This window comes from Python bivittatus, unplaced genomic scaffold (assembly GCF_059951505.1).
Source record: "Python bivittatus isolate LINGU-HERP-01145 unplaced genomic scaffold, Pbiv_v1 ctg000980_np1212, whole genome shotgun sequence".
Taxonomy (NCBI): Eukaryota; Metazoa; Chordata; class Lepidosauria; order Squamata; family Pythonidae; genus Python; species Python bivittatus.
In genome coordinates this window covers 243,701-257,573 of record NW_028277125.1, presented here as the reverse complement: position 1 = coordinate 257,573, position 13,873 = coordinate 243,701, and the positions used below count along the sequence as shown (strand labels likewise).

Sequence of the window (13,873 nt, the reverse complement as noted above, 5' to 3'; positions counted from 1 at the left end):
ATATGGCCCTTCACTATATTCTGCAACATCTTGAACTTTCGGGGTCTTATGCACGAGTTCTTTTTGTGGACTTCAGTTCAGCATTTAACACTATTGTACCAGAAATTCTGTACAACAAACTGATCCAGCTTACTGTGCCTGTGCATACTTGTAGGTGGATTATTAGTTTTCTAACAGGCAGAAAACAACATGTGAGGTTAGGCAAAATTATTTCCAGTACTCGGTTAATCAGTACTGGTGCCCCTCAGGGATGTGTGCTTTCTCCACTGCTTTTTTCCCTTTATACCAATGACTGCATTTCAAAGGACTCTTCTGTTAAAATTTTGAAATATGCAGATGATACAACTGTCATTGGTTTAATTCAAAATGGAAATGAGTCAGCATATAGACGGGAGGTTCAACAGCTGGTCTTGTGGTGTGGTAGTAATAACCTGAAACTGAATACACTTAAGACCGTGGAGATGATTGTGGACTTTAGGAAAAATCCTTCTCCTATTCCTCCCCTTACTATACTTAACAGTCTAGTATCAGTGGTAGAGTCCTTCAGGTTCCTGGGCTCTATACTTTCCCAAGACCTGAAATGGACGTATAACATTACAGCCATTATTAAAAAGGCACAGCAAAGGATGTTTTTCCTGCGGCAACTTAGGAAGTTTAAATTATCCCAGGAGCTCTTGGTGCAGTTTTACAGGGGAATCATTGAGTCTGTTACCTGCTCCTCTATAACTGTCTGGTTTGGTTCTGCAACCAAACAGGACAGACTCAGACTCCAACGAATAGTTAAGTCTGCAGAAAGGATCATTGCAATCCATCTGCCTTCTGTAGAAGAACTATATACTATGAGGGTCAAAAGGAGGGCAGAGAGGATATCTGCAGACTTCTCATCCTGGGTACAATCTGTTCCAACTTCTTCCTTCAGGACGGCGCCATAGAGCTCCTTATGTTAAAACATCCAGACATCAGAATAGTTTTTTCCCTCGTGCCATTGCTTTGCTGAATACCATGTGATCTTTTTTTTGCTCTTATCCAAACGCACCGTTGATTTTGCTGTTATCACCGAAGATAAATTCCTTGTGTATGTTTTATACTTGGCCATTAAAGTATTGGTATTGGTATTGGTATTCTGGCACTCTTTCAGTTCTTCAGGATTTCTGAGAAATAATACATTAACTTTGGCCAGATTATCAGTATGTTTTTGCAATACGCTAGGATGCAGAGTGATTGATCACTCAGTCTTCATTCCCTGACCACGTTTCTTTCAGTCTCAAGTTCAGTTGTACCCCTTCCTCCTGCTCTTAACAGTTTCATGATGGAAGATCTACTTTTTATTGGAGAAGGAATGGAGTAGCTCTTTCTTATCTTTCTTGTTGGCATGTTGCCTTCTTTGCCAAACAGCTTTTAGTTTGAACATACCCAAAGACATCCTCTTTGTTGAACAGCATCTTCATCAATTGCAGCTTTCCTCACACCCCTGTACGGGCCCCCCCACTATAATGGTATGTGGGAATGGCCTTGGGAGACTGGGCCCAGAGATGCTGCCTAGGGAATGGTCAGATAAGAGACAGCATAGCCCACAGCTGGATAGTGGGCGGGGCAAAAGGCTCGGCAGAGACCCTCTCTAGTTTCTTGGGCTGTAAAGGAGATGTGGGAGAACTGTACTTTTAGACTTGTAAGATTCTGTTAATGTAGCATTAGAATAAAGTAGAATTAGCTCATCTGGTTGTGTTTCCTGTCTGGTCTACCTGGGAAGGCTGACACACACAGTTCTGGGCTGACTGTAGGCCCTCTCCCTTGATGGTGTGTTCCTTTTTGTTTTCTGACTTTCAGTAAGCTTTTTGTGTAGTCACATTGGTTACTTTGGCTATCCCAGATTTTCCTGATTGGAATTGTTTGCAATCCCCTTTTATCTCCCACCCAATTGGAGTTCCTTTCCTGTTAGCTTCTCCTGCCATGGAATCCTGTTTACCATTGTTCTGAGTTTATTGACATGCACTTTTTTGAGTTTCACGGTAGCCATTTGACTACACTTAATTTATTTTCCTTTAAAATCAAAAATTCTGGTATGATCTGGTCACTTTTCTTCAGTGTTCCTGCTGCTTCCACTTGCACAACTGGATCTTGCTGCTGATTAGTATCAAACACAGTGAATCCCCTTGTGCCTTCCTGCACTCTCTGAAGAAATTTCCTGGAATGGCCAGACTTGGCAGAGCTTGTCTGGTGAGAGATTATGGGGTAATTGAAATTTCTCATCACTGTGAGTTCACCCTCCTTGAAAAAGTGGCAAGATATTGTGCTTTTATTTATTTATTTGGTAAACTGGGTAGAAAAGTTAAAAGAGAACAGAACCCAAATAATAAAAAAACATAACGCAAAGCATTAAAACCATTAAAAGCAGTAAAACCGTTAAAACTGTGAAGCAAAGTTTGCGGAAGAGTGCAGTCAGTTTCTGTAATGGTATGTTGGAATGACCTTGGGAGACAAGGAAGAGCTATAGCCAGGGGAATGGTCGAAGAAGAGGCAGCTGAGCGCGCAGCAGGAATGTGGGTGTCGCAGAAGGGACCCTCCCTAGTTTCTTGGGGTGTAAAGGAGACGGGGGAGATTTGTGCTTTCAGACTTGCAAGATTCTGTTTGTAACCTTACAATAAAGTAGAAAGGTTATCTGGGCATGCTTCCTATCTGGACTACTTTGCAAGGCTGACAGTTTCCCTAATAATATAACCACCTTACAGGTTCCATACCCAGGTTACTGGATCCCCAGGCCAGATTGCAAAGCAATGCTTTTAGACCCTTCTGGAAGGCCAGCAAGGTTGGGGCCAGTCTGACCTCAGGGGGAGTGATGTGCCAGTGGGCAGGTGCCACAGCAGAAAAGGCTTTCCTCCTGGGTCGCAGCAGATGACATTCCTTCGTGGACAGGACCCGCAAGATGCCCTTCCTGCCAGACCTGATAGGATGGGTAGATGTGATTGGGAAGAGGCAGTCCCTCAAATGACCCGGCTCCATGCCCTCTAGGGTTTTATACATCATTACCAGCACCTTGAATTGAATCCGGAAGGAAAATGGCAGCCAGTGTCACTCATGGAGCAAAGGTGTAACATGCTGATCTAGGTGTGCATGTAACTGCCTGTACCGCCACATTTTGCAGCAGCTGAAGCTTCTGGATGGTGTTCCAGGGCAGCCCCCTGTGGAGCGTGTTACAGTAATCCATGAGGGAGCAACCCATAGCCTGTATCTTTCTGGTTGGACAGGTGATAGTGAACAGCAACTGCAGTATGGCTTGTAACTCAGGTGCTCAGTGCTGCACCAAGGATAACAACTCCTCCCCCCATTCTGTTGCTTTTTTTATATCCTTCAGTTGCTCCATTCCAGTCATTAGTGTCCTCCCACCAGATTTTTGTTATGTTTAATAAATCATAGGTGCTTTCCTGCTTTAAAAGCTCAGGCTCCTCTTGCTTAGTTCCTATAGTCTCGGCATCAGTATACAGATAATAAAGACAGTGAGCTTTATGAGTCAGCGTTACTTCTGATTTTTCATTTTATTTATTTTTGATGGGTTGTATTGATATCCTGCCGCAGTCAGTTTGACTCTTGGCAGCTGTGCTCAGCAACGTGTAAGAGCATTTCTCTTTCATCATGGTTCACACACCTGGGCGAAGCACCTTCAGAGAGCCCTTGAGGGAACCTTCTGGACACGCAGGATGGTTTTACCAGTCCCCATTGGCACAATTCCTCTTGAACCCTGGCAGCATTAGCACATTCATGTTTAGTTCATTGTAAAAAGCAGCCCACCCCAGGTCAGGCTGTAGTGCAGTAGTATCATGATGGAATTTTTCTTCTGTGCTCATTTTGATGATTATATCTGGAGGTTTTGCAGAATGAGAAATGGATCGATAGACATTAGAATATTAAGATTACATAATAAAGTGGTTATGAAAGAAGCAAACAGAACTTTCTTGGTAAGGAATAATTAAATTGAATCAGCACACCAGCATCCAGGAGGAATCTGTGGTAGCTGAAGAAGACTCCATGCCCAGGCTTTTGTCTAGCAGGCAGCCGCTTCTAGTGCGGCCTCTGCGTGGTGGTGGGAGTGTGTGTCCAAAACCTCCCTTGTGGGTTGCAGGAGAGAACAGCCTTGGCAAGCAGTTGGCAACTCACTTGAACCAAAAGCAAGATTCTCCTTGGGTTTCTTTTAATGGAGAAAATAGGATAAAGTTACAGAAATCTCAGCAACTGAATAGCTTCCACCTTTAGAACTACATTTCTGCCTCTGTTGAAGATAGTGGAATCTTTTTCACAAACAATGCCAATCAGGAAAATCTGGGATAGCCAAAGTAACCAATGTGACTACACAAAAAGCTTACTGAAAGTCAGAAAACAAAAAGGAACACACCATCAAGGGAGAGGGCCTACAGTCAGCCCAGAACTGTGTGTGTCAGCCTTCCCAGGTAGACCAGACAGGAAACACAACCAGATGAGCTAATTCTACTTTATTCTAATGCTACATTAACAGAATCTTACAAGTCTAAAAGTACAGTTCTCCCACATCTCCTTTACAGCCCGAAAAACTAGAGAGACTGAAGATGAGCACATGCATACATTTGACCACTGGCACAATTATTGTCTGCAAATGGGCACACCGGAATCTGGGCATCCCTCTGTGTGGAAAGAATGCTTTGCAACGGAGTGAGAGTGAGGATGCTGATCGTTGCTGTCGCAGCTTGACCCTCCATCCCACTTTAAACAGAGAATTGTAAACACACTGATGATCAGCATCCTTGAAAATGATTGCAGTTTATAGAGACGTACAATTTGTGAATCAAAGGCCATTTTTTGATGTAACAAAGGCTACAGTTCCAGGAAGATGTATGTCATAGAGCATATACAGGGAAATAGTTTAGCAATTAAGGCTGTTGTGGCTCGATACATTGATGTTGGCATTAAACAGGGAAGCAAAGGCAGAGATACCCAGGGACCTAGGTGTGAGCATATAGGAGGCCTACAGGACAATAAGTTGTCTCCAGAGCATTTGTGAGGTGAGACAGGGAGGAGGAGCTTGTCCTTTGAAAGTGGTAGATGAGGTTTTCTCTGTAGGACTTGAGCTTTTGTGGGGTCTCTGGCTGGTGTCTTCTAGAATGACTGATACATCCTGCCTCAAGAGGAGTCTTTGGGAAGATGCAGCCCAGAACTAATGGAGCTAATCCCTTGCCCTACGGTCCTGACCAGTGACCCAGCTGGTCTTTCACAATATCCTGGTCATGGCATTGGCCATGCTAGGCTGGACTATGGCCTAGCATCCCTCATTCCTATAACGGCTCTTATGTAGCCATTAGAAAATCTGCTGGACCTTTAGGACTTTTTGGGTTTAATACTTCCTTCCCTACCTTGTTTTTGTCATAGAAAAGAGGAATACTGGCTTATCCAATGTATAATGTTGATATTTATTTGATTTGTATAGCCTTCCATCTCATCTAAGCGACTCTGAGCGGCTCATAGTAGGTAAAAACAATACAAAAGCAAGTCAAAAACTAATATGCAAATGTATAAAAACTGTCTATAATCAGTTTAAAAAACCTAAAATCATGATCAGTGGCAGAATTCATTCTGCCTTCTCTCAATACAACCATTGTAAGAGCAGCCCACCATTGCTGATTCCCCAGGTGTGGTGGCAAAGCAATGTCTTCAGGGCCTCCCTAAAGACCAAGGGGGCTTGGGGGGTATGTTAGGAATCCCTTGAGGCGTGTTGTCTCCCCAACACAGTTCCAGTTTAAATATATGCTGTACGATCAGGAGGACCAATAAAATAATTAAGGTGAAGGCTTAAATGAGGTCTGTTAATCAAGACCTGGATAATGGGACTCAGTCATAGCAGGAATTTGGAGACTTGCTGGGCAAAAGCCCAACTTCTAAGCCAACGTGGTTCCTTGTCAAGTGATTCTCAGGGAAGCTCTGTTTTTTGACAGAGATAAGTTCATTTTCTGTCTTCCCTCCTCCAGGTGAACAACGTTTGTTTAGAAGAAGTTACCCATGAAGAAGCAGTGGCTGCCTTAAAGAACACATCTGATTTTGTTTATCTGAAACTTGCAAAGCCCACCAGCATGTTCATAAATGATACCTATGCGCCTCCTGAGATCACTAGCTGTAAGTTTGAATTTGGGACGACTGTTTTGCATCAGGAAATTAACTAAAATGCAAAGTATCTTCTCTCTCTTTTCTCTCCTTTTCCTTTGTTGACATTTTGTTACATGCAACAACACTTTTCTTGTAAGAATAAATAGCATTTTTATTTCTCTTGTCCCAGTGTCTAGCAAAAACAATACATAATGTTGCTAAGATACAGTAACAGAAAAGGAAGAGAAAAAAGAATTTGTATGGGTATCTTAAGCCGAAGGATGGCAAACAGATGGAGAATTATTCTAATCACTTTTGCAAACTCACAGGAAAATCTGCACATGCAGAAAGAGGGGAGCTTGGCTGGATAGAAGAGTGCGAGAGTTCCAACACTTTAATCCTAAAATGGCATAGCTTCTTTTAACCCAGAAGTTTTCTGAGAGATTTAAATAATTTGTTTAACATAATTCATAACCTTCCCCATTCTTAAGGGACTCTGAGTGATTAACAACAAATAATAAAAATTACAGAACAAAATATGCAAGAATAAAATATGCCATCAGTGGCCACATTCAGCTTAGGCCAAATGCATGGAAAGAAGACATTTAACTTGCTTGCAAAATGCATGTGGGATTAGGGCCATGGGTATCTCTGCAAGGAGAGAGTTCCAAAGGGGGCTCCAGTAGGCCCTCACTAGATATCTGGATGGGCAAGCAGATCCAGTTCTGGCGAGATGTTCCTGCTATGTGCCTGTGCTGCATAGGTCTTTAAAGATAATCAACTTTGAATTGGGTCTGGATGTCTACTGGTAACCAGTACAGTACAGGTAGTCCTTGCTTACTGACTGCTCATTCAGCGACGGTTCAAAGATATGACAGTGCTGAATAAGGAGATTTATGACCAGTCCTTGAAGATGCAGCCGTCACAGAACCCCCACAGTCATGTGATAGTGATTCAGGTGCTTTGTAATCGGTGTGCATTTACGATAGTCAGTGTCTTGACTATTTGCAACCTTCACAGTCAGCTTCCAACAACCAAAGTCAATGGGAAAGCTGGCAGGAAATCACAAGTCACGCTCATGTGACGTTGCACTTAAAAATTGCTGATAATTCACTGCCGTCATAGGTTGGGTGCTGTCACATGATTTTTCAGTTTACGACTGCGTCTCCTAGCAGCAGAGTTGCCAGTTCCAATTGCAGTTGGTAAGTGAGGACTACCTGTAACTTTAAAATTGGTGTTATTCTCTACTGATGGAGTTGTAACAGCTGTAATTTCTGGGTCACTTCCAAAGGCAGTCCCATGTAGAGTTCCTAACATTAATCCAACTGAGTGGTGATCAAGGCATGAATTATCATTGCCAGGACATCATGGGTTGACCCTACCAGTTAGGGTAGCAATTAGCACACCAGCCAGAGCTACCCACGCTTTCCACCTGCTGCTTGAGCAGGAGCCAAAAACCCGGGAGATCTAAACTCACAACCACTCCTTTGTGGGGAGCATGGCCCCATCTGGAGTGACTACTGGAACTGATAATGTGTTACCTGGTTGTTTAAAGTCAAACAATAGTTCTGTCTTGGTAAATTTAATCTGAGTTTAATTAACCTCATTCGGATCCTTACAGCCTCCAGACACCAGTTCAAAATGTCCATGGCCTCTCCAGCTCAGCCAGGGTGATGTGTAGTTGGGAGACATCAGCATATTGATGACACCTCACCCTCATCCAACAGATGACCTCTCCTAGTGGATTTTATGTAGCTATTAAATAACATAAGGGAGAGCACTAAGACTGTGGGACTTAACATTGGGGTACTAATGGCTCAAATGCTTCTCCCCCATGACCACTAACTGGGACTATCCACTCAGTTGGAGTGGAACTGAGGTGCATGATTCGCAAATCTTGCAGGTGGTCCAGAAGGATATCATGCTTGATGGTATTGAACGCTGCCACAAGACCTTTTCTCCTTTGTTGACAGAGTAACTATTCTAATGAACAAGGAGAATGCTGTGGATATAATCTACCTTGATTTCAGCAAAGCTTTTGATAAAGTTCCACGTTACATTCTCATTAACAAGCTGTTAGTGTGATTTGCTTGTACTGCATTAAGAGGGGTACACAGCTGGCTGGCTAACCATGCTCAGAGAGTTAGCTTTGAAGGCTCTACATCAAGTTGGAGAGCAGTAACCAGTGGCATTCCCCAGGGATCTATCTTGGGGCCAGTATTATTCAACATTTTTAGTAATGACCTGGATGATGTGATGGATGGGCTTGTAAAATTGTGAAAAGGTCTGGCGAACATCCAGGGTAGCAGAATGAGATTGCAGTCTAATCTGGATAGGTTGGAAGACTGAGTTAAGGAAAACAAAATGTCCTTTAAGAGAGAGAAATTTAATGTACTACCTTTAGGACACCCATACAAGATGGGGACTCATAGCTTGGGTACACTGCATCCAAGAAGGATTTGGGTGTGGTCACTGACAACAAGCTGAACATAAATCAGTAGTGTGAGACAGCTGCTGGAAGGGCTAACACAGTTCTGGGCTGCATCTTGTATGAAAGAAACAAAGTAATGGTTGCTCTCTTCTCAACACTGGTAAGACCACCTTTTGAGTCCTGGGTACACTCCTGGGCACCACATTTCTGGAAGGCTATTGACTGGTTAGAACAAATTAAGAGGAGGATGACAAAAATGATGTGGGGACTTGAAGGCACGCTAAAGGACTGTGGTATATTCAGTCGGGAGAAATGACTTGATAGCTGTGTTCAAGTACATAAAGAGAAGCTACAGGGAAGATGGTCAAGAACTATTTTCCTTGGCTATAGAACCCAGGCCAGAAATAATGGATACATGTCGTAACTACCTAGATTTCATTTAAATGCAAAGAAAACTTACCTCTCGGTGATCTGTCCAGTAATAAAACAGTTTAACTAGGAGGTTATGGATTCTCCAGGTCTGGTGGCTTTTAAGAAGCCAGATAGACATGGTTCAATTGGTTTTACTTGACATTGTAGAGAGTTGGACTAAATTATTCCTGTGATCCCTTCCAACTCTATAATTCTACCTAATAGGGCCAAGAGAATTGCATTCCACCAATCACTCTTGGATGATTCTCTGTTGTCGAGCCCAGCATTTCCTGACCTTGGCAACTCCCGGATGCATGCACTTCATAACTTCAGAATTTCGTATCCAGCATGGCCATTGCTGGGAAGGCTTGTTGTAGCTTCTCCAGCTGTTCTAAAATATCTTTTTGGGACCTCCTGGTTTAGTGTTTCTGATTCCCTCCTGAGAAAGTCAACTCAGGCCCTGATCTTCCTCCTATATCTTCTGCAGTAAAGACAGATGTAAAGAACTCATTCAGTGTCCTTTTGCAGGTTTCTCCCCCTCCCTCCCCATTCTCTCTCTCTCACACACACACAAGGTGATAATAAGCAATTTACTCAAGGCTGAGCAGACAAGCAAAGGAACATAAATCAGAGTCTCTGAAGATGAGGCTTGCCTGAAGAATAGTCAAGATTCAGGCCAGAGGCCAGAGAGCCAAGCCAGGTTCATCAGCCAGTCCAAGGGTCAGACTCTCAAGTTTCCTCTGTGGGCAGAAGACACAGGAATGACACACCAAATCAAAAAGTTGTTTCCAACAAGGAAACATGCGTCAGGGCTGCCTCTTAAATCAGGCTGCAGCCAGCTGTCTTTAATTATGGCAGGCGTGCCCTTGCTTGGCAAGGAGCCTCACTGAACGTCTCTGCCCTGCCCTGCCCTGCCCTGCCCTGCCCTGCCCTGCCCTGCCCTGCCCTGCCCTGCCCTGCCCTGCCCTGCCCTGCCCAGCCCTGCCCTGCCCTGCCCTGCCCTGCCCTCTACTTGCTGAGTCCAAGGGCTTGGAGGCCATACCTCATCATCTGGCAGCTCCAGCTGTTCCGATGGGGCCTGTGTTGGGTCAACTTCAGGTGATTCCTGGCTCCGTGTCTCCTGAGATGACATTCCACTGGGTCAGCTGGAGCAGCTTCTTTGGACCCAGAGCCATCTGTGTGCTGGGCCATGACATTCAGCTTCTCTGTGGTCTCCGTGTCCTCACTGAGCAAGCCTTTCCCTCTGTTGTCATCTAACGGCCCAACTACTTCCCCCTTTCTGTCCCCTTTGTGGGTTTTTTTGTTTTTTTTCCCCCCCATCTTTTGATTGCTGTGGCCACCCACGGGCCCCTTCCGCCTTTGGCCTGTTCCTTAGAGTATTTTTTGAAACAGTTTCATCCTTTTGAATTAGATGCTGCCCAGCACTTGTTAGCCTTCTCCCATGGATCCTGCCCCCTTTGAGATTCTGCACCAAGATCTGCCCCTCGTACAGGTTCAGCTTGTCTTCCAAGGCTGCCGAGAGAGAGGGAGGGAGGGATTTCTGCAGTTGGCAGATATTCTGCATGCAGATGAACTCATTCTTGTCTGCAGCTTATCTAGGAGGGCAGGGACTCTGAGGGTCCAGCAGTGAGCGCGTTCCCGAGGGTCTGAGGGTCGAAATTTACGGCCATGCCTGGCACAAAGTAGGGAGCTCCGGTGAGCTCTGGCAGAGCCTGTGCTTTGACATGGGGGTTCAACAAGCCAGCTAAGCGGGGATCAGATGGCCAGTGCCTTGCTGCCTTCACTAATCCAGGACTGGCTAAATGCTGCTGATGAGAGATTTAAGGAATGGCAGCAGAGTGTGGATGGGAAGGGAAAATGCCACTCTCCTCCGCCACTTCATCCTTACCCCTCCACCTATACCTGAGCAAATCATTTAATTAAGGGCCTGGTGATATGTCATAACATTGAGTGAGACACAGCTGGTCAGAAATCGTATGTCAGGAGTGCTTAGCAGTGGCTCCTCATCAGATTGGAGGGAGGTCCCACAAGGTTCATTCTTGGACTTTCCAGTCCTCACTTATTAATGGCTTGGAGGAAGAAGTGGAGCTGAGTAGGCAACTGTTTTCCTTCTGGACATGGCATAGGAGAGGTGTCTGCATACACAGCTTAAAGTTGCTTGGTAAGTGAAGGAGCAGCCTCTGTCAACTTGACTCCAGGCAGTCTAGGGCATTTTTTTCTGACCTACTAGTAAACCATGGGCATAATTACCACATGCCTCTTCTTTCTTCCCAGCTTACTCTCAGCCAGCTGAGAACCACATCGGGCCATCAACTTACTTGGGGCAGTCTTTGCCACCAGCCTCGCAAGGGAGATACTCGCCCATTCCCAAGGGAATGCTGGGAGAAGACAAGATCCCCAGGTAGGAAGGATCTCTGCCTTTGCAAAGGATTCTGCAGTATGTCACTGGTTGTGGCTGATGGTGCCACTGGTGGGGAAATGCATAAGTTCATGGAAGTGGGAAAGCTTGATCTGTGTAAGATTGTCTGGCCAGAGAACAATCAACATAGGCGGACACACCAAAGAGAACAAGGAATTTGGTTGTGTGTTGGTATTAGTATGGTTTGCTGCATAGAAGAAAGGTCTTCAGTAGGCCAGCTGAAGCTTTGCAGGGTAGTTCACACTTCCAAGAATTATTTTGTAATCTTGGATTAATAAAATATTACTTCTATGGATTCTGGATTTTTTTTCCTCATGGCCAATGTGGTTCTTCCTGTTTGTTATTGTTTGAATTGAACATAAGGCACTTTGTTTGAAAAGTGGATACCAAGAGGAATCTCTTGCTAATGGTGTGGTATAAACAGAGTCCTGAACAGCAGGAGCATTTGTGGCATGTATCTCGACAGCTTTATCAAAGGTGGCTTCTTGGGAGAGCTGGCTGGAGAACCTCTTCCTTTGTTGTCCTGAAAACCACCTGGAACTTTGAGGGCAGAAGGAGAGAAGAATGACCATTCCATTTTCAGGACCATTTTTTGAAATGGGAAGGGACAGGACAGCAGAGAGATCCAGGAACCAGAGCCTTGCAAGGCAATAGCTTGGAGAGAGCTAGATGGCTTGGCAGAGTTGTCTGGAATTGGGTGGTGCCTAAATTGAATACATTTAATTAAATCAAATAAGACAATCTATACATTGGGTTCACTGGCTGAGCACTCAAGGAATCACCTGGTATCCGGAAAAGGGTTTGCTGGAATACCTGCAATAGAAGCTGTGTTGCGTGGTGGATCCAACCAAAGGACAAACTGTGGAGTTCTTGGAGTTCTCTGAGCTTGGTTCTTTGGCGTGTGATTTCTGTCATGGAGGTCTAATTCATATGTCCTTGTTGTGCCTCAGAAATAGATTATATATTCTGTTAGCTTAAGTATTAAGAGGCACGTAGCTCAGTGCTGTCTGTTAAAAAAGGAGGATTTTGGCTAGTTCTAAATTATGGATGATTCCCCTTAGTGGAAATTCTTCTTCTTGGGGCCCCTCTAGAATATTCATATAATTCACCTTGGTTGCACTGTCTCGAGATCAAAATGAAAGGCAGTTAGTCCTCAGTTACCAATGGTAATTGGGACTGGGAACTCTGTCGCTAAGCGACATGGTTGTAAGGTGCAATATCACATGACCATGCCGACTTCTGATGGTAGTTGCAGCCGTCCCAGTTGCCATCATTAGGCGAATCCTGCACGATCTCATCGTTCCACGGTTACATAATTGCCATTTGTAACCTCCTGCTGGCTTCCCCACTAACTTTGCTTGTCGAGGAAGCTGGCAATGAAGCAAATGGCAAATGGTGATAATGTGACCATGGGATGCTGCAACATTGTAATAGCAAGTCGGTTGCCAAGCACCTGAATTGCAATCATGTGACCATGGGGATGCTGTGACAGCCACAACTTTGAGGAGTGGTTGTAAGTACCCCTCGTTCAGCACCGTCGTAATTTAAAACAGTCACTGAACGAGTGGACATTAAACAAGGACTACTTGTAGATTTCATATAATTCTTGCTATTTGACCCAAAGGTCATGGTACATTATTTCTAAGAAATTGTATTATGAGGATGATAATACCTATTATTTGAGTGGAAGGTAGGATTTATATTTTGGATTTGTTGGTAGATGAAAATGACCATTTTTTATCACTCTCCCCTCTAAAGGGCAAATATTATTTGCTTAGAATGGTTCTGTGGCAGTATTTACAGCTACAGCATCTACCAATTCTCAGTTTGGAGCTGTGGTGTTTTCACTCTTGGAAGTGGCTGATCTACAAGTGATTATTAAATCCTACAACACAAACTCCCTTGTAGTTACGCTTTATAAATTTCTGTTGGTGATGAATCCATTTGATACGCAAGCTTTAATGGAATTAAGAATTACAAAAATTTCCCATTTTCCCTAGGTGTTTCCCTGGGAAAAGGCATTAGCATCAATACCAAAAATCTCAACAGAAACTACACTATACTTTATTCAACAAAAAATAATATATTTCAGACTTGAATCCATTGCATTTATAAAGAAAGAGCTTAAGTAAACTCTCATATTTATTCACTTAATCAACCTGTATGCTGCCTCAATCATAAGGGCAACCCTAGGTGACTTAGGTATTTCCAACATATTGTTGGAGATGCAGTGAGGTTAATTCTTTATGTAAATATACATTTGTAGACTGTCCTATAATTGTTCCATTTGGGAAAGAGGTTATCACCATAGTAACTTGATTTTGATTTTGAACTACAGATTATAATCATCTGTTGTTAATCTATTATGTAGGATAGACATGTAATTATGTAGGATAGATTAAGGAAATATGGATTGAAATACCTCTGTAAAACCTTTATGTATATATGTAACTCTGTATGTCCTGTATGTTTGTTTCTTTAGTTTTCTTTTGCTTTCTTTATAACTT

The 13,873-nt window shown here is 43.7% G+C and overlaps 1 protein-coding gene across 12 annotated transcripts in view; it reads left to right on the top strand.

The window, feature by feature from the left end:
* Positions 1 to 13,873, top strand: part of DLG1 (discs large MAGUK scaffold protein 1) — a 159,851-nt gene that overhangs the window by 89,038 nt on the left and 56,940 nt on the right. For 11 of the 12 annotated variants that reach the window (XM_088132474.1, XM_088132472.1, XM_088132468.1 and 8 more), the window contains 2 exons: positions 5,991 to 6,135; positions 11,222 to 11,348. In XM_088132474.1, coding sequence (XP_087988600.1) covers positions 5,991 to 6,135; positions 11,222 to 11,348 — 272 coding nt within the window. Of the gene's footprint in view, positions 1 to 5,990; positions 6,136 to 11,221; positions 11,349 to 13,873 lie in introns of those variants that run through there. The other variant, XM_088132475.1, reaches the window with a different exon arrangement.